This window comes from Podarcis tiliguerta (genome assembly GCF_965153285.1).
Source record: "Podarcis tiliguerta genome assembly, chromosome: 7".
Lineage (NCBI taxonomy): Eukaryota > Metazoa > Chordata > Lepidosauria > Squamata > Lacertidae > Podarcis > Podarcis tiliguerta.
In genome coordinates, this window is record NC_139540.1 from 87,785,306 (window position 1) to 87,812,643 (window position 27,338).

At 48.9% G+C, this 27,338-nt stretch overlaps 1 protein-coding gene and 5 long non-coding RNA genes across 6 annotated transcripts in view; 3 read left to right on the forward strand and 3 right to left on the reverse strand.

The window, feature by feature from the left end:
- The window catches only part of LOC310681251, a 43,313-nt gene extending 32,365 nt beyond the window's left edge, over positions 1 to 10,948 (reverse strand). The window contains exon 1 of the long non-coding RNA XR_014513168.1: positions 10,876 to 10,948. This is a non-coding gene — a long non-coding RNA (uncharacterized lncRNA). The remainder of the gene's footprint in view (positions 1 to 10,875) is intronic.
- On the forward strand, positions 1,024 to 18,388 carry LOC310681273. Its single transcript, XR_014513192.1, has 2 exons — positions 1,024 to 2,133; positions 16,237 to 18,388. It is a non-coding gene; the product is annotated as an uncharacterized lncRNA (long non-coding RNA).
- Positions 4,846 to 7,929, reverse strand: LOC310681259. Its single transcript, XR_014513176.1, has 3 exons — positions 7,857 to 7,929; positions 6,911 to 7,511; positions 4,846 to 5,138 (listed from the first exon to the last, which is right to left on the reverse strand). It is a non-coding gene; the product is annotated as an uncharacterized lncRNA (long non-coding RNA).
- LOC310681285 lies at positions 11,564 to 13,183 on the forward strand. Its single transcript, XR_014513204.1, has 2 exons — positions 11,564 to 11,690; positions 12,836 to 13,183. It is a non-coding gene; the product is annotated as an uncharacterized lncRNA (long non-coding RNA).
- FOXA2 (forkhead box A2) lies at positions 18,389 to 22,871 on the reverse strand. The gene is made up of 2 exons (XM_083448763.1): positions 22,463 to 22,871; positions 18,389 to 20,531 (listed from the first exon to the last, which is right to left on the reverse strand). Exons 1-2 carry the CDS (start codon positions 22,547 to 22,549, stop codon positions 19,242 to 19,244), a joined length of 1,377 nt encoding a protein of 458 aa, XP_083304889.1. The 5' UTR covers positions 22,550 to 22,871; the 3' UTR covers positions 18,389 to 19,241.
- Positions 22,872 to 24,047: 1,176 nt separating this feature from the next.
- Positions 24,048 to 25,631, forward strand: LOC310681822. Its single transcript, XR_014513648.1, has 2 exons — positions 24,048 to 24,805; positions 25,077 to 25,631. It is a non-coding gene; the product is annotated as an uncharacterized lncRNA (long non-coding RNA).
- Positions 25,632 to 27,338: the final 1,707 nt, after the last annotated feature.

The window sequence follows — 27,338 nt, forward strand, 5'->3', positions numbered from 1 at the left end:
CACGCCCCGGGGCAGCACTTGAGCTGGCCGTGCCGGGGCTGACATGATTCCTGCAGCACCTTTTCTTCTTCCTTTTTAATAACGCTTCCGTTTTCAGTGGGCAGCAGACAGGGGGGCACGTCCACATAGTTAGAGATGTCCCTCTTATTATGTTTGCTTTAAATATACATTTCCTCCTGCTTTTCTCCAGCAAAATGGTGATTCTTCCCAATAACAAAAACCACCAGTATGGTCCTTCAGCCCTTGTGGCAGCCCCCGCCAGCACCGCCTTCTGTGGGTCTTGCTTCAATAGAAGCGGACAACTCCTTTTTCAGTCCGTTGAAGACTGGCGGAGAACGAAATGAGCACCCTGGAGCGAAGAAGCAGCTCGGCCCGGTGCCTGAGAACGCAGATGTTAAGTCCCACCGACTTCCATGCAGGGTCTTCGCCTCCCATAACGCCCACCGTCAAGACTGGATTCTAAACCATTGTTCATTTATTAAATTTGTATACCGCTCTTCATCTGGAGATCTTAGGGCGGTTCGCAGCACAAAAGTACAATATAAAAACACAAAATACATAATAAAAACAAAACCATCACCCCCCCCCGCCCCCCACGGATGCTTTGGTTAGTTGTCTTCGGTCTGTCTCGGGAGACAATGGAAGAAAAGTGCGCCTTCCGGGGTGAAGTCAAACTGCTGGAGAGTTAGGGCACTTTAATGGGTCGATTAATCAGCTAAATGTCCTGATTAATCGGAGGAAGCCAACCGGCCAGGACGAATTTTAATCCTTGGCTCTCGGAATGAAGCGCATACCTCTGATGATCCCTAGATTCTGTTGTGTTGCTTGTGAAAGCAGTGAAAAAGAAGACACTAAAATGATTTTTAAACTTTTCCCTGATAAACAACAAGCTCACCCACACGTGGCTTAATATGCCTGAGGCACCTATATTTTATTTAAAATGTTTGCATACCTTTTCTTTTTAAACCTTTTAAAGCTGTATTGATTAATGGGATTTGAGCAATATGCTGATATAAAAAAGAAAGAAAGAAACAAGCAATTATTATATTGCTTTAATAAACCGTAAAGTATTTAGTTGTTAAGAGCCCTGGACACTTTGACGCCTTCCCAACCCAGATAACCTCCCCACACAAAAAGTTCCACAAAAGTGAGTACCCAAAATGCTTCAACTATTTGTTATCATCATCATCATCCTCATCACCCTTCTACAGTGGGTTTGGTTCATCCTGACTATTACAGCTCCCTCCCTGGGTTAGCAAGACCCGCTGGGATTCAATATACGTAACAGGGCTGCAGAATTGTCCGCTTCTCTGGCATCAGCACGCGCGCGCAAAACACGCGGAGGACCCCTCGATTTTGCTTTTTTTCTGGCTGCAAACGCTCCTTTTGCAAACCTGCGGGCCCCCTCCCCAGCCTTTGGAAGTAAGCTGGAGAGCCCATGAACGTAACACCTGCCAGTCAGGTGTCAGAGCACCCGCAGCAGCTCTAAATGCCCACCTGCTGGATCTCTCTCTCACCCACGCACATCCATGCACCCCTCTTTGTCCTTAGGAATTCGTCGCGAGACGTTTTAAGAGGCAGCGACCTCTCGGATGAGGGGAGGTGTCGCTTGCTGCAAGTGGCTCGGCTGGGGGGGGGGGGACGAGGCCAGCTCCTTGGCGATGTTTACCCAGAGAGGGTGGAATCTAAAGGACGCTCTCGACAATCAATGGAGCCTTGTCTCAGGTTACCGAGCTGAGCTCCCCTAAATGAGTCCAGCAGGCTGATAACCGCCGGTTAAAGGCACCTGAGATAAACGGCTTCCAGTGGCTTGATGTCAGAGAAGATAAGCAGGGGCGGGGGGGGGTGCTTTTTATCTGCTGGAACTAGAGCAGGTTTTATTCACCGGGTGGCGATTAGAGAAGGATGAGAGTCTTTTGTAAGGTTGCATAGGACGGAGGCCAAGGAAGGATAGCATCGCAATTCTCCCTTCTTCTTGGGGCTCCATGCAAGTGAGGTGCTGGAAAGAGTGGGCTGTCCTCCTGAACTACAGCCCCCCACTCCCTGCCTACTCCTAGGGGCCGAGGTCCCTTGCTCCCCCAACAGGCGACAGTCCCATGGGAAGACCCTGGAAAGCGCCTGCCGGTGGTGCGAGTAAGTGAACTCGATCAACCCTTGGTATAAGACGGGATCATACGTTCATGATATTTCCGAAAACCATGCTATGGAGCGCTTGGAAGGAAGGAGATGAATCTCTTGAATCACTCCCATGAAGTGCTCAGACCTGCGCCAACTAGCCTAAGGGTGTCACACTTTTAGATCTCGCAACGACCTGCTTCAGCGTTCAGCAAACAGTACCTGCGCGCAATCCTATGCATGTTTACTCAGTGATTAATCTCATTGGCTTTGATTGGGTAAGGGCTTCATTAACAACCCTTACCCCAAAAAGTTGTGGGGTTTTTTGCCTTCTGCTCAGGGTTGCAGATGGCTGGCTACTGAACCGGCTAGCGCCTGCCATTTACTCCGAAGCAGACGAATTGACTTTGGATCAGACGTCACTTTGAAATGAATAGCTTTGCGCGTCGGCGCTTAGCAGGCCCTCTATTAAAGTTACGCAGACTTACATTACTTTAAAAGATTCAATCAAAACATGTATTTCCTCAATAAATATCTGAACTACAATAACGGTAGTAGTTATAATAGCCCACCAAATATAAGAATTGTTAAGGCTGTAATACTATGCACGCTTACTTGAGAGTAAATCCCAATTGATCTCACTGGAGTTTACCTTCCAGTAACCATGCGTGTCCAGTTTATTATAACCTTGTTGTGTCCAACTCTTATATAATTGTATCAAGTGGACTTAAGATGCTTGTTTTGGGGTGGGATGTGGCCTTCAGCATCTAAACTGCAATCCTGTGCACACAAACCTGAGGGTAAGCGTCATGGGACTCTGTGAAGCTTACTTCTGAGTAGACTGTTGGTCATAATCTGGTTTGTCCTGCGAGGCAAAACTCACTTGGCTTCAGGAATTTGTGTCAGATCCACATTTGTGGATTATCTTCTCCCCACCACCCGAATTTCGAATTCTAGTGAAAGTCAGCCAGATAGGGGCTGATGTTTTTTCGGAAGCAAATCCCGCTGAGATCCGTAAAATTCACCTTCAAGTCTATAGGATTGCTGCCGGTATTGTTTGTATATACCAAATATGGTATGAAACCTACAGAAAGATGGGATGGGTTTACCACACCTAGGAGCTAAAGCATAACTTCGAAGCGATCCATTGATTTCCACGAAACATTCTTCCCTATTAACTTGCTTAGTCTCCCAGAAAGGCGAAGGCCCCGCGCAGGTGGAAGAGAAAGTGAGGGACAGCAGAGCCGAAGCTGGATCTAGAACGCAAATGAATGAGTGGATTATTCATTCTGAACGGCATTGTTAATTAAGGCTTCCAACTTAAACATACTTTACCAGAAATTAAGTCCCACTGAACGGCTCCTGCATGCGACTCAGTCCACAAATCTGGACTGATGCTGCGGCCACAGGCTACATAATATTTCATCGTGATCGTGTGTGAGGATGCCAACTCATCAGTGGGCATCTGTACCTGCACTTTTAACAGCAGTTCCGTCTGCAGCAAATTGAGATGAATTCCTCTCACCTCCACGAAAGAGGGTTGCAGATCAAGCCGCTGTTAGAGGCACAGCAACCAGATCTGATTGCAAAGTTGGCTGCCATTTATATATGAGATTAATTTTGCTCTAGATAATTCTTGTTCTTTGGGTGCTTGTTTGGCAAGGCCTCTTCCCTGCTGGTAGGAGAATTGCTTCCCTTCTGAATTTTAACTTTTCAAAGATTTGGGGAAAGCAGTTAGAATGAAAAAGTCAGGACAGACAATCATGGCTTTGAGTGCAAATTAACCCAGCGCCTCCACCTTTAAAAATGGTATCAAATTGCACATGGCCCTTGATTTATTGTCTCTAGCCTGGGGTTTTTTAATGCAAAGCTCACTATGTTTTAATTTTGCACCTGTTTGTTTGGGGGTCTAGAGGACTTAATGCTGGAATGCAAACTTTTTCTTTTCTTTTCTTTTCGTCTTCTATCATACCAAACTGACAAAGCGAACTGGCTAGAGGTATCAGTGAAATGAAATTGCTTTTTTTTGGTATTGATAAGGATTAAGCAATTGGAGGGAGCGAATATGTATTTTCATTATTTACTTTCTAAAATATATGAATTTCTATGTTTTTATTGCCAATTTTGCTAAAAATAGTAAAAAAAATCATTTTAAAAAATCCTCGTAGCGAGTTAGCGAGTTCAGTATCATGTAGGCATGTAAAGTATAACTGCTGAAACCAGTTGGCCTTACTTCCGAGTAGGAGTAGGAAGGATCAGACTTCAAAGCTAGCTGACCACTTGCTTCAGTGGGATAGGAAAGATTCCTAAACCTGGACTGGATAGCAGGGTGCGAACCTACATACACTTTCCAAACAGTAAGTCAATGCGGCTTACTTGCAAGTAGACATGGGTAGGATCGCACTATTGCAATACACTCGTATGCTTATCTGCTGAGAAGTAAAACAGAATTAAGTTCAATTAGACTTACTCTCAGGTATATGCGTATAAAACCAACTTTACAACGCAGCTCTATTTATCTGTTCAAAAGAAAGGCCGATTTAGTCTGCCAAATAAGTCTGCTTAAACCAATTGCCATGTACACTAACTCAGGAGTCAGTCTCACTTTGTTCAAGGGCGCGTATCCATTTATTTTACTAATTAGATACATCCAAATGAATTATTGTATTTTCACTACACACGCGCACACGCACACACACACATTAGTAGCAAACTGCTCAAGCCCTTCTCAAATTGACAGAACAAGAATAAGGCTATCAAAAGAAAAATTCTCGCTTCGTTCATATAATAAAATAACAGAGCAAGGGACCATAAATCACCGAACGACATATCTCCCCGTTTAATTTTTACTTTTTCGAAGGTTAGACGTTGCCGAGGTAGTTAAACTGGTGGGGTGAACCCCTTTTCTTTCCGCCCACCCAACCCACAATTATCCGGCTTCCTTCTATGAAGTTTCTAGATTAATATCGGTGGAGCGAAAGGCGAGAGAATTCCGCGCTTGAACGGCAGGATTAGGAATATTTCTAGAAGAAAGAAGAGGGTGTGAATTGACTTTAGCCTGCAATCGTCTAAAGCGGAATTACAGCTTGTAAAATAGGTCTCCATCAGTCTCCCGGGAGACGGGCTCAGTTCGACTTGGGTGTTCCAGCTCCTTCTTACCCCTCGCAATAATTAGCTCCATCTCAGTCCCAAGCGTGTGTCTTCCCCACCCCCACACCAGGGTTTCCTCATCCCCAATAAATGTTGTTGCTGTTGTGCCCGGCCCCCAAGTCCAACAAACTTCTGGGGCACCCAAGGGACTTGCCCTGTTTACGAAGGGGTGGCGGCAAAAGATGCGAGATGCGAAAAAGAAGAAGGTTTTGGGTGCCCAACTCGGAGCTTGCGGCCGCCCTTGGGGGCTGGTGGGTTTGCCTTTAAGAAAGGAGAGAAGGGAGGGGGCGAAAGTGAGGAGTGTGACTTTCTTATCAAAGTGCGGGAAATGTCATTTTCTTTGTGCTTTGATGTCTGGTTGTCTTTCAGCCCATCCTTGCATGTCATTACCAGACTCCCAACAGAGAAAGAGGTGTGGGGCTTTTTTTGGTTTGGTTTTGTTTTGATGGGAAGTAAAGAAAAGAGTTGGTGGGGGGAGGAGAAGACGAGGATAAAATAGGGATGCACAATTAGATGATTTCTGCCCTTCTATTACAGCGGTGAATGGCAGAATTCTTGACAGAGTAGCGAACCGGCGGGTCTATTCTTAACTGGTTGAGTTAACATGTACGGGTGTAAAGCGCCAGGGGCGGGCGGGCGGGCGGGTGAGGTTTCTTCTTATTTCCACCCCACCCCACCCCCAGGTCTTTTTCCTTTAGAGAAAGTCGACTTCTGAAGCAATTTCATCCGTTAAAAAAAGGAAAGGAAAGGGGAAATAGTCTGTTAGATCAATATTGAAGCAATGTTGCATGAAACCAAGTCAGGATTAGTCCAGGGAGCCACGTTGTTTCTGTGGGTCCAATTCAGCCACCCCCAAATCCCAAAATATTGCTAGTCTCGCAGATTTCCAAAGAACTAAATCCCCTCCCTTTGGGTGCAAGTTTACCCGATCAAAACCGTGATGAATTTCAGTTCAGATCAGTGGAGCTGACTCCTCAGTTAGGACACTTGCTTGGGAGTAAACTCGGTTGAGCATAGAGGAGCCTACGTCTGCGTAAGCATGCATAGTTTGGGGCTGCGAAGCGGCAGTCCTTCTTCACCCACTAACCTGCGACTATTGACCTCAAGAGGCATTGCATTTTTGAGTCCATATGCTTACTTGGGGCTAAGCCCAGTTCCACGGGGTTTCCTCCTGAGTAAACACGCATCAGTAGAGGCTGCGTGTCAGTTCGACTTCTCTTTCCAGAAAAGGTTTTAAATGTTCGAGACTGCAAAGCTGCCTGGCTAATCCCCTGGCAGCCGAGCTTTCTGTATACATGGCATTAAACACATTGACGCAGCGCAGCCGCAACGCTCTTTTCTCCTTCAGGATTAATAGGTGTTCTGGACACTTGGACTTAGGGTGAGATGTGTTGAAAAGGAAATAAGACTCATAAACCTCTATGAAAGTTTGAATCGCTGGATAATGAAGAGAACAGGACTCCTGCACCTTCAGTTGCTCCACAGAAAAGGGAAATTTACTAACTATAGGTTGCATGATAAACCCTAGCAGCTGAAATGTCCTCTCTCATGCAGCAACCAAAGGGGCACGAGCGCTGCCTTCTTGGTTCGCCTGACCATTCTTATTACTAGGGAAGTGCATCCCATTGAAATCCATCTAACTTGCCTCGAAAAAACTGCGTTTCCCATCTGGGGTGCGTCTTTTGTGATTCAGGGAACTCCTTCTTTGCCAAAGTCTTCCGCCACCTTACGGTGCCGCGCCGGGTCCCCAAAAGGAGATCCCTAGGTGGGTGGGTGCTGTGGGGGGTTGGGGTTACCCTGAACTGTTCATCGAGGAAAGTCTCCAGGCAGTTAAAGAGGGTCAAACGCTGCTTACACTTGTGCCACCTAAACAGAGAAGAGCAGGAGGCCGAGGGGCATCGGCGGGGAGATGGACAAGGAGGGGAGTCCTGAGGACGGAATGGACTAAACTGCCCTAAGAAGGGAGGCGGTGGCTTTCCGCTTTATAGACAATGCTAGACACGGTTGCCATAGCGGCGAGGACGCCTCAGCGTATGGATGCTTCTTAACGCAGCAACGAGGGCGCAGGGGGGCACCGAGGAGGAGCGGGGCCGGGGACGCAGAGGGGAGTCGGGGGCCTCGTCCTCCTATCCCATCTACGGTTAGCTAGACGAAAAAAGGCGCAGCGCGCTTTCTGGGTCTTGGTTGATCCACGTCGCCTTTGCAACTAAGCGCCCTCGCCTCTGGAATGCAGCGTCGGATTGTTCCTTTGGTGGATGGAATGGAAATGTTTCTTTACAATCAGCCTAGACGTTCCCACCCCCTTCCTCGTTCTACCCCCCTTGCAAAATGCCGCCTTGCGAGCTCTTAACCCTCATTGTATGTCTCCTGTGCCTGCCTTGCCCCTCCTAGGCGCGCCTCGCGCCTCTCGCCTCTAAATTTAGGACAGGGTTCAACTAAAGATAGGCTCCCGGATCCACCTTCTACCACAGCAGGAGATATTTGGGAGATCTGGTTCTCTTTGGCTTGAATGGGGCAGAGGCGCAGCATCCGGTACTTGTAGGCCCCCTGACCATCTCCGCCGCCCCCCACCAAAAATGCTCTAAACTGACCTCTTGGAAGCCTCCGGGCTTACAAGTGCTTAACTTTGGCTTGGAAGTAAAATTGGTGGGAGGGGAATGAAATTTAGATGGTAACCTCCTTGGGGTGGGAACCTAATCCCCTTTACTTATGTGACTCTTGGTCGCCATCACATTATGACGTAAGGGTTAAAAGGACGTGGGGGGGGGGGGTCGAACCACAGTTTGCTTTGGTTCCCTCCAGAACTAGAGGGGATTTCTAGAATGAATAGCTCTGTGGTGTCTTCTGCCTTGACAGCTCTGCCTACTCCACCTCACGCCCCAGTCCTCGGTATGCTAGATGCTGGTTGTGATTATTCAGTTCCTAGAAAAAACAGCACTCTGAACATACTCAGAAGTGATGTGAGCATGTTCCAGAGCGGAGCCCAAATTCAATAATTCGCTGAATTGTCCGAATTCCATTTTATTAATAATCATTAAAAAGGCCGGCGGGGGGGGTGTTGCCAGCCCTGCTGCTGTGCTTTTAAACTGTAGCCTGGCGCAGTCAATTTTAGCGAAGTTTCTTGGTCTGGCTGCACAGGAGCAGTAAAAGAAAATGTTGGCAATCTTGCTTCGAAGGGGAGATTGGTTTCTGCCTAGACGAAGTATATTTACTATTTATGCACTCATTTTCCTTTTTAAAAAAATCTTGCCAAAAGAAGGATAAGGATCGGAAACACAAAATTGCCCATTTGGCAGATTAAATCTATTTCCAAGCGTCGGCTCCTGGCGCTTCCTGCGAGACTCTCGCCCGACTCTTGCCTGCCTGACCGCCTATCACAAACACCGAGCGCCTTTCCCAGCTGAGATCAGGCTGCCTGAGCTTCTTGGAGACGAGGCTGGAGGTGATTTTCTTCCCTCAGCCCTCTATCGAAAGACCCGAAGGGAAGGACGTGGATAGACACTCATTTAATGACAAGTAATTGACAAATCCGAGAGGCCGCATTACGAGTGGTCTAGGGGAGTATTAATTATTGAAAAACCATTAGCCTCTGTGTGTGTCCTGCAGAGATCCCATCTTGTTCGGGAAATATAAGCTGTCACGTCAGTTTAGATGGAGGGGAAATCAGATGAGGAACTCCTCCCCCCTCCCTCTCTCCGCTGCGAGCCCCACCCGCAGGGAATCGGAGACCACAGCGCCAGCGCACAGGCTTCCTACCGAGAAGACCTCTCGCTTTCTTTCCCGAAGTAACTCCTCTGGATCTGCTCGCCTTTCCCCCGACACTGCTCCCCAACAGCTGTCGTGGCCTTGGATGGCGTTAAGGAGGGAGGGGGAAAGGCCTTGCGAGTCAAGGTCACCGAGGCAAGGAGAGTCAAATCCACTGAGGAGATATGGCGTGTCGCTCCACTTTTTCCTAAAATGCCGCCGCCCCCCCAAATAGAGATTGCGATACAGAAAACAGCTTGTCCCCTCTACATCTGATGTTCTGAGGGGCAGAGATTGGTCGACCAATTTAAAAGCTACTGAAAGACGTGGGTCCTAGCTGAGGTTTTTGGGGAGATTACGACTTCACTTCAGTTTTGTATCTGTAAAATGGGGGGAGGGGTCTTTAATAAAGATATATGATAAATGGGCAAAGGGAGCAAAAGCCGAAGTTAATCTCCTTCAAGTCAACGTTGCCTGAATATGCTTGGCTGGGCTGGACTGAATCTCGCCCTTGTTGTCCGAGCTTTCCCTCCGTGCTCAAAGCTCCTTACCACTCGTCTCTCCGTTACTACACAACGTACGACCTTCGGGTGGTGTTGTGGGGCAGAAATAATTCCAAAGCACTTTTCACACACGCACACAAATTGAAAAATACACATTTAACTCTCTTTTTTAACCGGAGCTACTTCGCAAAGTGGTGTAGAAAATTTGGAAATGCCACCGCCCTGCCCAGGGATCATGGCGGCTTCGCGCCAAAGGTTCGCTTCTCTGTACTGTATAAGAAAGAGCACGATCCGGCGGGAAGTTCTGAGCAAACCGAATCGGAATGAATGAGAAATGGGCAAAGGTAGCGCAGAGAGGAGGGCTTCTCGGTGCGCAGCCGAGAGTCACAGTGCATTGCAGACTACGCATTGCCCCAAAGGCCCACGTGTCCAGGGGTTGCGACCTCAGGCTTCCGCGGCCACACAACTGTCCCATGAGCCGCCTCCATCCCGTTCAAGTCCTTTGCAGTCTTGGGAATTTCGGTTTAAAAAACCCAGTTTTTAAGAAGTGTTGTAACTCTTTTCAAGCCATTTCCCTGCGGTGTGATCCTATGCCGGCTTACTTGGAAGAAAGTCCAAATGTCCTCATCTGGGCTCACTCCCAGGTAAGCCTGCACAGCGTGGCGTCCTGCTGCTTCTGAAGCATCAAGGAAGGAAGGAAGGAAGGAAGGAGTCGGCCGAGGGCGGGTGGCTGGCGCAGAAGCCGAGAAGAAGAGCACAGCTGTTAAGACCCGCCAGCTGCTCCGAACGGCAACGAGGTCGATTCCGACAAAGGGAGAGGCGAGGCGGGTAAAAAAGCTCGCCTCTCCCAAGCAAAAGAAAAACCTGCTGGATCAGGCCCAATGGCCCGCCAGAAAGCCCACTGAGCTCAGTGGCACTTGCTTCCGAGTAAGCCTGCATACTCATGCTGCATGATAAACCAGCACCTCTCTCTCATCCGCTTTTTCTGTTCCGCACCCACTCCTTCCCACAACTCCAGCCAGTAAAACTTAAGCAGCCCAGGAGGCCGCTTGAGAATCAGGTCGCCAGGACCTTTAGGGGACGATCCCGGCTTCCTGATGACTATGGGGCAGCCCCCAGCTCACATTCCTCCGCTGGGGAGGAAGGTTTCTCGTAGCCACGGGGAACCTAACGCACATTTTAAACCTGTGGTTCTGGGGTCGGGGGAGATGACCGCTGCCCCCCCTCCTCTAGGCCTGATTCTGACCGGGGATCAGCAGCAGGTAGGAATCAGGCAAGACTCTCAGCTACCTCTCCCGCCCGCTGCCAGCAGCGCAAAACAACAACGACGCGCACCAGCACCACCAAACTTAAAAGTCCCTACCTGATGCCCTGGAGCTGCCGGTGGCAGAAGCGACGGTGACGAGCCCAGACGCCCCGCTGACTGCAGTTCGGCGGCAAGGCATCGCGGCATTTATTGGAGCGACTGTTGACTTTAGCACAAAGCAAAGATTTCACTGCCCGCTAGTTTAAAAATGAATATTTTACCAAGATATCGATCAGCGTTATAAAATTCAGTTAAGCACAATGGCTCGAAAGGAGCAGAGAAAACACACGCACACGCATGCACGCACACGTACACACAGGCAGAAGCGTTCCTAATATCTGTGTAAATTTGCTGAAGAATGACGTGCTGCGTGAAGTTTCCCTCCTGGAATTTGGCGTTAAATATTTAGTTATTTATTTTGTTGTTGTTGTTGTTGTTGTTGTTAGTTTACTGGTTTTGCCTATTCGCAGATGGCGGGGACTTAAATCACCAGCGGTTCAAAAAAAATAACGGGAGGTGGGGTTGAATGAGGAAGGCAGACCGTGTGGTCCTTTGCAAAGCGACCCCGATCTAACGCGTGAAGAGGATGTGAAAGGAGGCCGAAGAGGAAAGAAGAGACCTCGACTCTAAACGACATCTACACGCGCGCACACATTCCTCCCTCTCTTTTTTCCTTTTTAAAAAGGTCTTTTGGCAGAGGTATATATCTTATCGCTCGGGATCAACGGAGTGGGAGACAGCTAAGTAGTTTAAAACGACCGCAGGCGCGATGGGACCGGCCAGGTTAGAGCATCACATTCGCGTCCCATTGTCCGCGCAATCGCTGCCATTCCAGGCCTCCATTCTTCTGCGCGACGGGAGCCTTTTATGTGGTAATGAACACACATTTTCCGCTTTGCTTCACAACGTGTGTGTCCTCGCGGGACACAGGCGGGCGGCGGGGAAGCGCGGCCGAATGGGGTCCTCTCCACCCACAGGCCTGTTTTTTTTAAAAGGTGCCTTTTGGGGGCCCCCCGTCTTCCCGAAAAAACAATGAGGGGGATTTGAGAGGGATTCGCAAGTTTAGATCACTTCTTAAATCTATAAACGTTGTGCGGGGGGTGGGGGTGGGCGAGGAGCGGACAGACTGTTGTCCGGAGCGAAACCAATTGATATTTTATTTAAATAAATACATATTTATTCATTTAAATAAATAAATAAATATCCAAATAAAGCTGCTTCGACGATGCAGCCCGAATTAATGAAATTAGAATGTGGGAATAAGGTTGGCCGACGGGCCAGCTTTCTATGCCCTAGAGAAAAATACTGGCGATCACATTTTAGTTTATTTTTGGATTTCAAAAGCAATCGCGTCGCCTCCTGCAGATTGAATCTGAGGCCTGTAGAGGGAAGAGTCGAGAGAGGTGTGATCACTAAGGTGCAGATGACCAAAGTTTTGATATGATATGACGGGTAGACAGGCAAATATTAGGGCAGAAGAGAAATTTACTAGTAGTCTTCAGTCTGAATGTTCCCTTCATTCCTTTTATGGTAAAAGAGCATTAACCAGGTTGTTGGAGTAAATGTAAAAATAAAAAAAAGTTTATTTCTCACATTTCAGGCTAGGCCTTGTACAGTCCTAAGACATTCTGCTGAACATCAGGATTCACCATATTTCTAACTGTTACCTTAAATGTACCCACATCTATAGATCAATATCTATAAATTTGGGCAAACAACTACACAGGTGGAAATACAAAACTTCACAAACTGGCATCCAGGTAAGAGTGGCACTTTCCTGACAAGGTATGGCTTACTGCAGCCATCCAGGTAGGCCTGGAGCACCCGGGAAGGCTACATTTATGAGGGCCGGTTGTGGTTTTATGGGCCGGTTTTTGTTTTGTTTAAATGCAACTGTGTTACAGTATTTCTCAAGTTTGGGTTCATGGTGTCAAGTCATTTACACCTGCTTTGCATTTAGTCAAAAATTCCAGCAGTAAAACTGAAGTACTCAAATGTCAAATCTTCCCCAAAACAGGGAACCTGTGCACCAGCTGGGTTAAGCCACTTGGTTAAGCCAAATTCTCCTTTGCAGTCAGCTTTCCTGCAGAGTTACTTAGAAGAAGTTGGTCGTCACCTCACTGGAAATAATCTGTTCAACCAGGCCTTGGGCTGATTAACACTCTATGTTTTTTAAAAAATGTGTTTGTGGGAGGGGGTGCTTATTTGTTCTTGTTTGTTTTATTGTGTATTTTGTATTTTCATGTTGTATTTTCATGTTGTGAACTGCCCTGTGATCTTTGGAAGCAGAGGAGTATACAAATTTGATTAATGATGAGCAAGATGTCAATTAAAACAAGTAGGGGCATACTCCCCAGAAAGTTTACTGGCAAATATATGTATATTGTTCTGTCTGCATTGGAAGGTGAAAACAAACAACTATTACAGGTTATTATTTGTCTATTTATGCCAGGGTGGCTCATAATAATTTAGGGAGGTTAGGGCAAATGAAAATTTGACTCCACACAAGTTAAAAAGTGATGGTGGTGGAAATCTGTAAATTACTTGATTCTGTATGTTGTGATGTACACTAGAACAACCTGGATCCATGTGGTGCTGTCACATTTGGTGGTGCTGCAAAAGTGTGAGCAGGCTTTGGATTGGAGTAAAACCAGTGGGACTTACTCCCAATGGCATTTTCTAGAAGAGGGTCATAATCCTCCACAGGCTAAGAGCAGACTTTATGCATAGTCGACTTGAAGACTATGGAAGACTACTGGAACACCAGCCGCTGGCGTGTCTCGACTGGCACCATAGAGGTACATTTCCAGGGGTTAGGAAAGTTAAATCTGTGGTGTTTGATTTGCAGAGGTTCGCAAATATGAAGCTGTCCTCCCCACTTTCTGACGAAGAAGACGATTATTTCCAAAAGGCGATCTTATTAAATTCCGTGAGAATTACTTCCAAGTAGAGATGTAGCTTCCAAGTCCTGGGATGGAGATGCTTTTTCTGAAATAGTTCTGTGCACCAAGTCTACTACTGTTCGTTCTCTCTTGTGCGCCACACATCACCGTCTCGTCCCAAAGTGGAGCTATGATTGGCATGGGGAAATCCGACGCCCACACATTTGTCAGGGAAGGATTTCACCTGCAAGTGAGTGTTGTATATGAAACAACCTTTAGCGAGAACGCAATCGGATACTGATCTTTCAGAATGCACTCCGGAGGAAGCTGGAAGGCTGCAATAGAGCTCTCATTTGCTTCCCATCCATTTATTCGTGAAGCAATTGACCCCCTGCGAAATGAGTTTCCGGATCCTAAACATATCCAGTTTAAAAGACACATGTTCTGTTTATACATCCCACTTTAACCAACCACCTTTAGACTCCCAGCCCTATAATTACCGGTACCTATCTGGAAGACACCCATTGAACTCAGTGGGATTTGACATATGTAGGATTGGAATGCAAACGTTCAGCAGAACAGCATTGTGCGAAGCGCTCTCTTTAATGAATTTACGCGGCGCTCTAAGCCTAAATACTCGGAGGACGACTCATTTCCGTTAAAAACTGAAATTCTATGCATGTTTCTTCTGATGGCGTTCAGACTAACTTCTGAACAAACATGCAAAGGGCAGGATGGGCTACAATCCTAGCAAGACTTTCTGGTAAGTCCCAATGAACTCCACGAACGGGGTCGGGCTGTACTGTGGGAAGGGGATAAACGTCGCCAATTGTGTATTAAAATAGCACCTTGTCCTAAATCGTATTTATTCGCGTGAAGAACGTTTCACCAAATTCAGGAGAGGGGTTCTTCTTTCTCTCTTAAAATAAGTTTGCAACTCTGAAGACTGCAGGGACCAAGGCTTCAAAAACTCACCCACTGATCTGGGAGCAAGTCCCACTGATTTAAAGGACACTCATTTGTAGACGATGATATTTAGTGGCGCTCTCTTTGAGTAACTGTGCTTAGAACCTTTGTTCATCTGAGCTCCAGTCAGGGAGCATTGGAAGAAGATCTCAACTGGGTTCACGCAGGCGCTTGCCTGAATGCATGTAATGGAATCTTTGAGGTGGTAAGGAGGAGTTGCTGCGGTCCGAGTGGAGGCCACAGTCCGCACATGCAAGTCGTCACATGATGAACGGAATCAAAGCCAATCCTTCACTTCTAAGTAGACGTCTGAGTAAAGGTTTCCGTACGCTCTGTGCATCCATCCATTAGGCTGCCCGATTTTGCATTTTCCTCCTTTTGTTCGCGCTCCAAGTGAAATGTCTCAGAACATCAGTCTCGCGCCCTACAGATGTGGCAGAGGCAGAGCACAGTGGCTAGCAAAAAGAAAAAGAAACAAAAAAAACCCCTCAACCAATACGTGTTTATTCGGTAGCGAATTGCCTGACATTCAGTGGACCTTACTCCCCGGTAAGTGCTCATATCCGAGCAGCCTGAGGTAGGGATGAGGACCTCCCCTCTTATTTCTGCCCTGAATTCCTTAAGTGGCAACTTGTGATGTTAGGATCATACTGACCTACCTTGCCAGGCTGGTGTGAGGATTACAAGACAGAGTATTATGTGAACTGCTTTAGAAACTCTAAAGTTATTCTAGAGGGCTGGGGTTAAACTATTGAGTCATGCGCCACCGGCGGTTTCTGCCGTTTGGGGTCCGGAGCGCCTTGGACGATAGCCTGGGAGACCAGGGCCAGAATCCTCACTCAGCCGTGAAGCTCCCTGGGTGACCTTGGGCCAGCCACTCCCACTCAGCCTAACCTGCCTCACAGGGTTGTTGTGTGGCTAAAGGGGGGGGGGGAGCCATGCTCACCACCTTGAGCTCCTTGGAGGACAAGGTGGCATATGAATGTAGTAAATAATAATAAATAGGAAACGAAGTTTTGTTTGACTTCCGTTGGCCAGGTAATCTTCTCTACCTGAGTCTAGTTGGAAACCTTGGGATTCAACCGAGGTTAGTTCCCATGAACTGACCATGAACCCTACACCTGCTTCTTGGGAAGGATGCCCCGTTTATTCCAAGTGGATCGATTCCCCATCCAGTGAGCCTTCGCTGGAAGCCTTCCTCCTCCTAACCAGGCTCAGTGCTGCGTCTTTGAGATCCTGCTAAGCTATGCCCTCGAAAGGCCAACACGAAAACCCCCTTCCTATGGGGGAGCTAGCATCAAATGTCTTCCTTCCGGATGAGCCTTCTGAGCAATGGCGCGGCAGCCTGGCTAGAGGTGCGGCACAACGCGCAGCGCGCGTACTCAGAAGTATGTCCTCCGCAATTCAATAGGTCTTACTTCCAAGTAAGTATCATAAGATATTCAAAAGCCATTGAAGACCTTACTCCTGAGTAAAATATGCATAAGGTGACGCGCATCAGTTTCACTGAAAATCAATTAAATTCTTACAATACTCCGAAGTTAAACTTACCGTTTTCAACTGTTTTCAGGATTGGTGTGAAAGGGAAGAATATAGTTGGCTGCCTTTGAAGAACTGGTTCGAGATCCACCACCGTCCACCACAGGACTGGGCGAGAGTGCTTGTAGTCAGTCGAGAAAATCCACTCTGCCGCAAGCGAAAGGAAGCTCGTAACTCCCCTTCGCCTTCTGACCAGCTCCTGCCACAGGCAAGGCCTCTCGTGTGTATGTGTTGTCACTGTTGCGCGTGTGTTGTGCGCAGATTTCTGCATGAGCAAGATGGGGACTGATTGGAATCCCATTTACTCATCCCTGTTCTCGCGTCGCTAAGAGTCTCCAAAGAGGAGCCCCGAAGTTTATCCAAAGACGACTTAGAGGAAGAAGACAGGCCTTCTCAGTGAAAACGGCTCTGGAGGGCGGACAGAAGAGGAGGAATATAGGAGCATCGAGCTTTCAAACGACTTCCGAATTGCCCAGCATTAGGTTAAAGCCGTCCTTCTTGCTAACTGCGTTTCAAGTAAGCTAGAACCCAAATCTTTAAAGAAAAAGAAGCTACAATTCGAGTCCATCTAACCAATTTGTTTTAAAAGTCCCGAAACTCTTAACCCAACCAGGCGTGTTTTGGTTTCCACTAGGCACTTGAGGCTTCACGCGCTTTCTCTGATGCAGAGAAAGGTTCTAGCAAGCCCCACTCAGTTCATACTGAAAGGCAAGAGTAGTCTCGGTGGGTGATAGTCAACGTTCCTAGTACTCAAGAGTAGACCCACTGAAACCAATGATTTATGCTTTTCAAGCAGCCACCTCCCGCGTGGAGTATGATAATGTGGCTTTAATAGTAGTTGTACTTCAGGAATGCTATATTGGCTGCGATTGTGTGGAACGAGGCTGAATATCAGGTACAGTCAAAGATGAAGCACTTTTAAGACCGGAGATTGAATGAGATATGCGGTTAACATTATAAGTGAAATCAATGAGTCATAAAAATACTTTGGCTGAATACTGTACTATTATGTAAATGATTCCACTATTATCATGATGCCCAGATGTCGAGAATACCCCTTTTAACAGAGGTTGCAATCCTTGTCGTGGACGGGAGTCAGCGGGGATGTCTAGGCAAGTATAACCCGTGGGAGCCTGCCCGATTGCAAATGTGTAAGGTAACCGGTGGGTTTTCCTATCAAATAATGTTCACAGGATCAAATAAACAAAGCAATATTTAAAGTCAAGTAGGCAAAGCAATAATATACATACATAGAATAGGCAGCATCTATATATATAGGCCTCGACTGAGAGCCTAACAACCCAGTCGCGGAATCGTAGCATCGCAGAGTTGGAAGGGACCACGTGGGTCATCTAGTTCAACCCATTACAAGGCTGGAGTATTTTTTTTGTCCAACCTCTGCCGACAAGAAAGTCCCTATTTTCAGTCCGACTTGCCCTAGGACTTCCATGGGCTGCAACTCAGGGAGTTGGCAGACTTTAGGCTTTTCTGATCTATTTTGCTTTTTACTAGAATCGCAAGATCTACCAACCAGATTCTAGTGCCTCTGAGCCCATTCTGGGCCTAGGAGTTGGTGGGCAGTATCAGAACTGAGCTGAGCTTACAGTCCTTTCGCACAACCCCAAAACACCCCCCCCCAGCCCCCTTCATTTCAGCAGTTTACTTTGGACGAAGCGGGAAGTAATTTTGCTAAACAGTTGGGAGTCTGAAACCAAACTGCTTGTGAATCTAGTGCATTTCAGGCAAAGATTTACCATAGATTCAGCTCTGTCTTTACTTGAGAATAAAGTGTATATTTGGGAGTAAAGTTGCAGTCCAATTCACAGTTTAGACGTGGAATGGTAAGCGTGCCAACAAGATTTGATGATGTATGAAACATGATACTCCAGGTTCATATGTGCATTTTAAATACGCATGTTATTCATACAGGCCATCTTGGAGGGGGCCTACTCTAAGCGCAGTAAGCCCCCTGGCAAGCAATATCAAGAGCTAAAATTAGTTCGTTATCTTTCCCGCATCTCTTTGCATTATACTGGAAAATAACAGACAGGTATTATTGTTTAAGTTAAGAAAGGGGGAAAAAATCTCCAACAGCAATTTAATATATGGTTTGTGAGAAGTTGGTCGGTCCTTACCAGAATACACATCTATAAACCATAAATAAAGCGTACAAAAACGATAAATTAATTCGATCGGAGTCGTTTACTCTCCCGGTAACATCAAAACTTCCTGTGTCAAATTACAATCTAAAGTCCATTTTTGGGTACCCCTCTCCCCCGAGTTCACAACGCTACAGTCTTTTTGATCCTCAGTTTTGAAATCTAACACCGGTTCACACACACACTTATTTCTGTGTCACTTTCACCCCCAAAAATAGATATATTTATAACTCCCCGCAACAAACAAAATAAAGAAACAGACAAGGAGACTCCTAAAAGGAAACCTCCAACTCATATAAAATTTAAATCGGTGTCTGAAGAAAAGTGACGGTGGTCAAGAGCCCGCGGAACTGGATGTTTTCCACGCCCCACGGTTGTTGGAGATCAATCCTGTTTTCCCGACGCCGGCGAGAAAAGAGTAGAAGAAAAAGGAGCTTTAAATTACACAACAGCAAACGTCGATTAAATATTACGGGAGCCTTTTCTAAACTAGGAGCGGGGCGCGAAGTCCAGGATTCTTTGCCAAAAGTGGTGCGCGGGAGAGGTGGGGTCAGTGCGCTCCTCATAGAAAGTTGTCTTTTTCATTTAAAAAATAGGGCTAGAGAATCTTTAGTTGATACAAAGGCGCCGGAGCTCCCAGGTAGTGGGTGGAGGCCACCGGATTGTTTGAGTCCGATGGGCTTTGGATACGGATTGGGATCGGGAGGCGACGCCGTGGAATAAACTGACCTGGCTTTGGGCACCGTTTGGATTCTTTCCAAAGTCTACATCATATCTCAAATTTCCTCCTGCCCAGAGAAGTCTCGGGTTTGTCCTGGGGAGAGAAAGAGGGCATTGGCCCTTAGGGGGTGGGCAGAGCCGAAGGGTGGTGTGCCCTTTAGGAAGAGTTCATGATGGGCCTGGAGTAGACCCCTTGGTAATAGGAGGCGTCTCCGGCCAAGGGCGAGGCCTCCAGGGCGCTTTTGTTCGCGACGGAGCCCATGGCCAGGCTGCCGGGCACCGGCGACCCGTAGCTGCTGTAGTGCATCACCTGCTCGTAGGCTTTGAGGTCCATTTTGTGGTGCGGGTGGTGCGGGTGGTGCGGGTGGGGGTGGTGCTGGTGCGGATGGTGCGAATGGTGGGGGTGCTGCTGCTGCTGCTGCTGCTCTGTGGAGGACATCAGGTTGGTGATGGAGAAGGGGTGGTTGAAGGCGTAATGGTGCTCCGCCTTGAGGTGCGCCTCGTGGGAGAGCCCCGCGTGGGCGTGATGCTGCGCCAGCAGGTGCTGCTGCTGCTGCGCCGGCGACGGGGCGGGCTCCGGGTGGCCCTTCAGGTCGGCCAGGGCGCGCTTGTGCTCGTGGCAAGGGGAGGCGCTGGAGTGCGGCGATTCCGGAGCCCCGTTGGGCAGGTCGCGTTCCTGCGGCGCCTGCGAGGCCGCCTTCTTACCTTGCGACGGGGCTCCCGCGGACGAGGCAGGCGAGGCGCCCTGATTCTGCTGCTGCTGCTGCTGCTGTTTGGAGCCCGGCGGCTTGTCGCACTTGAAGCGCTTCTGGCGCCGCAGGTAGCAGCCGTTCTCGAACATGTTGCCCGAGTCCGGGTGCAGAGTCCAGAAGGAGCCTTTGCCCGGCTTGTCCGGCGAGCGCGGCACCTTGAGGAAGCAGTCGTTGAAGGAGAGCGAGTGGCGTATGGAGTTCTGCCAGCGCTGCTGGTTCTGCCGGTAGAAAGGGAACAGGTCCATGATCCACTGGTAGATCTCGCTCAGCGTCAGCATCTTGTTGGGCGACTGCTGGATGGCCATGGTGATGAGGGAGATGTACGAGTAAGGCGGCTTGGCGTGCGTGTAGCTCCGGCGATAGCTCTTGGCGTCGCGGGAGCGGCCCAGGCCCGCCGCTTGCCCGTACGCGCCGCTGCCGCCGGCCCCGACCGGACTCAGCGCCGAGTAAGCGCCCAGCGCGCCCCCCATCGAGCCGGCCTGCGCGCCCAGCGGGCTCAGGCTGGGGCTCAGGTGCGCCGCCATGCTGGCCATGGCCCCCGCGCCCGGAGAGAGGTTCATGCCCGCCGGGCCGGCCGCGTAAGACATGCCCATGGAGCCGCCGGACGCCACCGTCGTCATGTTGCCCGCCGTGCCCATGGCTGGCATGCTCATGTAGCTGTTCATGCCCAGCCCCGCGTTCATGGTGGAGTAACCCTGCAAAGGCGACAAGAGCGGGGAGCCCAGCGGTTAGTGGAGGTGGCCCACGGGTCGTCCCACCCGAGACCCCCAACTCCCTGGCCAGCCCTCAGCCCCAACCACCGCGCATTTCGAGGGAGCTTTCTTTGGTGTAACGGTCTCCTTCCGAGTCTGTGTGATACAATGCCGGAAGGGGAAAGCGCCCAGCGCCCCAGTGAACATGGTCCGGGCACTCTTGGGCCCCTTGAATTTAAATGGAAGGCTACAGCAGGTGCTTGAATCTGGGGGGCAGTTAAATTGAAACCGGTCAGATTTACATCCGAGTAAACACGGCCCGGAAGCTGTACGCCGGCCCCCTGGCCAATAAAGCGAGATGAGCGCCGCAACCCCAGAGTCGGTCACGACTAGACCTAGTAGTCAGGGGTCCCTTTATCTTTACCTTAAACACGGGAGAGGATCGGCTTGTAAATCTCGCCAAATACAATTTAAAAGGGGGCAGGGGGGGCGCCTAACTGAGACTCGGTCGTGTCTATGGTTAGGAGAGGGGCCCAAGCATTGCAAACTTGGATCCCAAATGCGCTGAGCTGATACAGGTCCCAGTGAAATCGATGACATACAAAACAACAACAGCAACACCTGTTAGGATCTGGACCTTAATGCCACAGGAGAAAGTCGACCAGTCTGGTCATAACAGTATTCCTGCACCCTCATTTTAAAAATTCCCGTTGGCTTTAATGAGCCTTTGCCCAAGTAACGTGTTTCTTATTGCGATGGAAGAAAAGGAGGACCCAGGTGCGTGTTTAAAATATTTCCTTGTTCGTTGGCTGGGGAATTGTTCCTGTTAAAACCCAAATGCTAATGCAAATCTACCAGAAAGCAAGCCCGCTCTCTACCGCACACACTTTCCCGGTCTAACCGTGCAATCCTATGCTTGCTTACTCAGAAGTAAACCCCACTGTGTTTCGCGGGACTCACCCCCAGCTAAGCGCGCAGAGGATTAGAGCCTCAGACCCCCATATCTGTCTCCCCCGAAGCCTTTCGGTTTCCAATCCTTAGCGATTCTCTTGGGTTTCAATGCAATTTACTTCCCAAGTCACTTGTGTTATAGTTTCTTAACCCAACAGAAGCCGGGTCCATCAAAACGACTCGATAGAATTTGTGTTTCGTTTCGGTAGGATTCGATTTCAACCCGAATTTCTCATACACTGACTAGGGAATATCCGTCGTGATCTTCCGACAACTTTGTTTCTTTACTGCGGGGGAGGATTGCATCGAAATCACTTGGGGGTCAAGACCTCAGCCCTAGGCAGAATTAAACGTCATGGAAATCGGCGTGGGGTCTCTGTTTAAAATCCAAGGGTAAAAATGGGGCTGACGGCTCCAGGAGGGAACCTGAAATGTGATTTGACTCAAGGAGGGAAAAGATCTCGGTTGTCAAGACCCGGCTGTTTTCTGGAGCAAAGGAAGGAGGCACGCAACCTGGAAAGCGGCAGGAGCTTGTGCGTAAAGCTTTGCTCCGCTCATTCAAGAAAGAATTCTTGTCCGGCTTTGGGTTTCATTTGCCCCCAGACTCCGAGCCCTCCCAGGGCGAGATTTCGAGCAATAAATGCGCCCCCTCTTCCCCTGGTTCCTTATAGCTCCCCCCTCAAACGCCCTTCCTCTCCCCCCCCCCAACCTCTCTCTGCCAAACACAACTTTGTTAGGATAGCGCGGCTAGGCATGGCAAAGGATTTGGAGGCTTCGCAAGTCAATATTTGATCACAAAGTTAATATTATCTCAAGGCTAACACAGTGTTGTATAAAAAGAGGGCGAGAGGGAGAGAGAGAGAGAGAGAGTCCTGTTTTTTAGCGGAAGGAGGAGGCTTGGGGATTGGGTGGGGGACCCACACACAAACAGAGAGAGCGAGAGAGACACCCACCCACGCAAACAGACAGAAGTTGCCATTTACCTCCGGCTCGCCGTAGTAGTTGCTCCACTCCGTGTGCTCGTGTCCTTCCATTTTCACGACTCCTAGCATACTGGAAGCGGAGTGCATGGCAGTTTAAAATTTAACAGCCACAACAAGCGACGACAGAGGGAGAGAGAGCAATCCAAAAAAAAGGGGGGGGGGAGAAAAGGAAAACACCCTCCTCGGTAGCCCTCCCTCCTTCTCCTTGCCTCTCTCCCTCTCCCTCCCTCCCTTCTCCCTCCCTCTTTCCTTCCTTCCTTCCCTCCCTCCCTCCCTCCTCCTTCCCCCTCCCTCTATGTGTGTGTTGGGGGAGGGGGAGGGTGGGCTCGCTTTGCGTGGGGTTTCTCCCTGCCCGCTATTGCTGCTGCCGCTGCCGCTGCTACTACTACTGCTTGGGTGGGTTTCGCTGAGAAGAGTTGCCCGGAGGCGAAGGCAAGGAGGAGGAGGAGGAGGAGGGTGGAAGGAGGAGGAGGAAACGAAGTGGTGCAGTGACGTGGGTGCCGGAGTGATATAGCAGCCAGAGGCCAAGCTCGCCTCCAATCCCCAGGTCCTAGGCAGGCGATTTGAATAATCAGCTCCCACCTAGGGCTCTCCTCGCCAAGACGCCGGCTGCTGCCCTTGAGCACCCGTGGGCGCAACCTGGGGGGAGGCTTTTTGCCCCCCTGTCCTGGGACTAAAATCACCTTCTTATGCTATACCCTGGTCATGAATCTGGAAGGACTACCTCCCGGTTTCCTACTGACTTGGATAGTTTCAATGCTCCAGTTCACCCATCCGCACGCCTCCCTCCAGGCCGTGCTGCTGAAGAACATTTCTACGGTTGCTTTCATGTTTTGCGGTGGATTGCTCAGAGGGGGCTGACCCTATATATCTAGGGATTTTATGTTACGATCGTCATCAACAATCACAACAAACATCTTCCTCCAAGGAACTTGCGAGGTTGAATATAAATGCTTTAAATGTATGTATGCATACAATATAGTCAAACCAGGCACATAGATCGTTGATTACTATGGGGATTTAGACGTTTGCTTAAGGTTGCGCAGTCCTATGCACACTTAGTAGGTGGTCCTATTGGAATGTATAGAATGTATAGGATTGAAATCAATAGGACTGAAAAGTCCATGCCTTAGACTGCATCGCACCATAGGCAGAGAAAAGAAATAAAGTTGATGCTTTAACCATGGTCTGTTTCTTCAGAAGGTAACTAAGGAAAACTCCGGCAGCCACAGTCCATACTTTCGACTTCGGTTGAAATGCTTGGATTTCAAAACTTCCAGAGGAACTAGGCTGATAGTAATCACATTGGCCTAGCCATAATAATTCCCATCCACTTCCCAAACTATTCGCTTGGCATAAAGGGCGGACGGGGGTCGTAAGGAAGGCATTTCATTTCCCCAGTTCTAACTCTGCTAAAGATTTCAATAGAAGATTGATTGGTTCGGTGACAGCTAAAATGGAACCTCTGCGCTCAGGAGCAGTATATCTTTGAGTACCTACTGCTCTGGACAACCAACAGGAAATGGCGTCAGAAACAGAACGCGGCCCTTTGGTGATGCAGCAAAGCAATTCTCCCGCGGCCCCCTTGCGCTCCTGGCCATCCGGAAGGGCCTCGCGCCCTGGGCATCCACCGCCGCCCCGGACCTGCCTTCAGAGCAGGCGGCCAGCAGGAGCTCGCCAGGTGTACCCGGCACCCTAAGGGTGACCCATCGCCAACATTTCGTAACTAAAACAAACCGCCTCGAAGTCACCCAGCTGGGCTAGTGCGAAATGTTCCAGGCGAACCGCTGAAGAAAGACTGGCCAACCGCACTGAGGCGCCCTGGCAGCGAGCGCAAGCGAAGGAGCGGGCGCGCACGAAGAAAGGAACGGTCAGGCGACCCCAGAGCAAAGGGCTTCAGCGGATTGAGGGAACCAGCTTTGAGCCGGCAGGTCGGCCTCACGGAGACCTTCGAGCGGCGACGTTCAAGGGGCCCGAGGCTCCAGGATCGCCACAGTCAACTCTGTTGGCTTCTAGGAACGCAGGAAGCGTCTAGAGAGCGTGACTCCCCCGGCAATTTCTGTTGAAATTGTCGGGACGGGAATGCTCTTCGGAGCTGCGCCATCGTCCAGCACGTTTCAGCGGGAGACTTGGGCGTCTCTCTGCATGCAAAGGCTCCGTGGGTCTTGAAAGTGCTTAGCGTGGAGTTGCACCCTGTGGTGGGCCGGCAGGCAGTGCCCTCTCTTCCGCCAGAAGCAGCTGAAATGCCCTCTTGTTTCAGCAGGAGAGGAACGTTCCATCCCTTTCAAATCTGAGGCCTTCAAAGTACCTACCTCGTTCTGGCTGGATCCCGCACTAAAGCATGTAAGCTCTCAAGGAGAGTTGGGGAAACGGATGACCTCCAGGTGTCGCTGGACTCCAGTTCCCACCATCCCTGACCATTTGCCGGGCGGACAGGTGCTGATGGGAGATGGAGTTCAGTGCCACCTGCAGCGCCACAAGGCCCCCTCCTTTGGTCTAAGATGAAGGCCTGCTGTTCAGGCAGGTCTGGTAGTCTATTCCAGAATTATTATCAAGAGCTGTTGTCGCCGAGCAGGAAATGTATTGCTCAGAGGCGCTTCTTTCTTATTCCTAGGGAAGTACTACCAGAATCAAGGCTGCGCATGGAAAAGATGCTGGAGCTTTCTCGGATGAAAGGAGCAAGCGATCCAGGGTTTGCTTTAATGGGGAAGTGTCTGCTCTCTTGCTTAAAAGATGGCATTCGTGTGAGCAAGGATGCCACTGGAAAGCGAACTCTCCTCGAATGCGGCATTGGCGCTTTCTTCCCTTCAAAGCGCTTCGCAGGCGCGCGATCTCAGTCAGAAGTCACCCTATTACAGCAATGCTTTCCCGGCGGTTTTAGAGGGCAGGAGGCTGGGTCTTGGCGCGGACCTTTCCCGAGCGCCACCAATCGAGAACTTCCTGGCTCGCTCCTTGATCTCCCATGCATTCAGGTGGACTTAACTTCCAAAACCAACCTACAGTATTTGGGTTCGTGGGCAAGGAAGGGGCCACTTCGGACGGGGGAGGGATTCAGAAACTCACCAAGCCCTCATCAAAGTGAACGAGCTTTGTTCAAAAACAAAGCCACAATAAGTATTTGTTGCCTTCTGTTACTTTTTTTAAATATATATATATATATCACAGCAAATAATAGACTAAAGAATTGACTAAAACGTTGAGGACGGGACGGCAGGTAAGTCCCGCCCTGCCTAACCGATCACAAGACTTGGCGCACGTACACCATTTGAATGGCAGTGCCCATCACCTCAAATATTTAAGGGGGGGGGGCTGAAGGGACTTCGGCCCCTAAGAATTGGCTCCTACGTATAGACTCCACTGTGCAGTTCTCTTGCGCGAACCCTAATGAGGCGCATCTCTGATCACTTTAAGTGTGGTTTGAAAAGAACAACTACACGTGCGCCGAAGTTATCAACCACCTACAGTATTGGGGGATCTTTCCTTTCCTTTAATAGTAGGGATCAGTATGTGTAGGACATGTGAGCAGCTCCGAGATTTTGATGCTCCTGAAGTGGAATAATTATAAATTGTCTGAAACCCTCTGAAAAGCGGATCTCCCCACCACCACCACCACCGCGCGCGAAGCAGAGCCACTGGATTGGCTGGCTTGTTGGCAGGGCAATTCAGCGGATGCATCAATGGGCAGGTGCTGCTTCTGCACCTGGAGCACCTGGAGCTGCAAGGAAAAGGGTGATTCTTCAGAGAGGAATCCCATTTGTCTCCTTCCATTGTTCAGACACGGCAGGGGAAAGGCGGGCAGGCAAGCAAGCAGCGCTCACTACAATTTGCCAGGTGTCGTCCACTGAAAAGAAGGGAGCCCTGTCTTTTTTCCCTTACCTGAAAAGCCAGGTCAGTGCCAGCTAGGAAAGGAACGGGGTCCCCCTCTGGTTTTTCTGAAAGGGCCCCTCCACCGCATCACTCCCTTGCACATCAAGGAGCACCCGAGGAACCTAGAGCTTGTAGCATGGCCCTGCCAAAGCAAGCCTCTGAAACTCAGGGGTCATCTCCACATTTATTTATTTATTTATTTCATAAAATTGATACACCCCTTGATTTCTTTTTTTTAAAAAAACACTCTTCAAAAATTGCCTGTACTATAGTGTGGTTGCAGTTATGCAATGTGTACTTTTGTGACATTGATTTTCTGAAAGTGCTATTTACAGCAGGGTACAAGTGTTTTCAAACAAATAAACCTGTATCAGCTTCAATGAAAATTGGAACATTTGTAGCTGAGGCTGGTCTGGGAATCCAATTCCTTTTGTAGATCCAGTGAAGGTTGGATCCATTTGTATTCATGACACCACTCATATCCTTTTCTTTAAATGCATGTGAAAGTTTAAGAAGAAAAGAAAAGAAAACGCCCTGAATTTTCTCAATCAAGAAAATGGATCTCTGGCAGGTGTGAGAAACAAAGCAATTGCAGCAGGAAATTTCAAGCCAAGCCCCCTTTTTTGGTTGAGGAAGTGCAATCTTTCAGAGTCCCCAGGGATCCTCAGAGGTGTTAATCTCTGTTTTCTTTCCAGCAGCTCCATATAGTGAATCTGAGATCCACATCTACAGTGTAGTGTGACTGTTCCAGGGAGTCTCTTTTGCAAAGTGTAAGAATCCATAATGGCTTTCCTGTAAATGGTACCTAGGGACTGATTAATCCTGTTATGGCTTTACATTGCTGTTAGGTCCCAATAAACACTTGTGGGGGGAGGTTTAGCTCTCTCTTTCAAAAAGCTAGAACATCACAGAGTGGGTGGAAATTACATGCTGATAGGCAAACCGTGAGCTTGTCCTGAACTTTGGAAGAAGAAAGGAAAAGGAAACTATGGGGATTAATATACAGAAA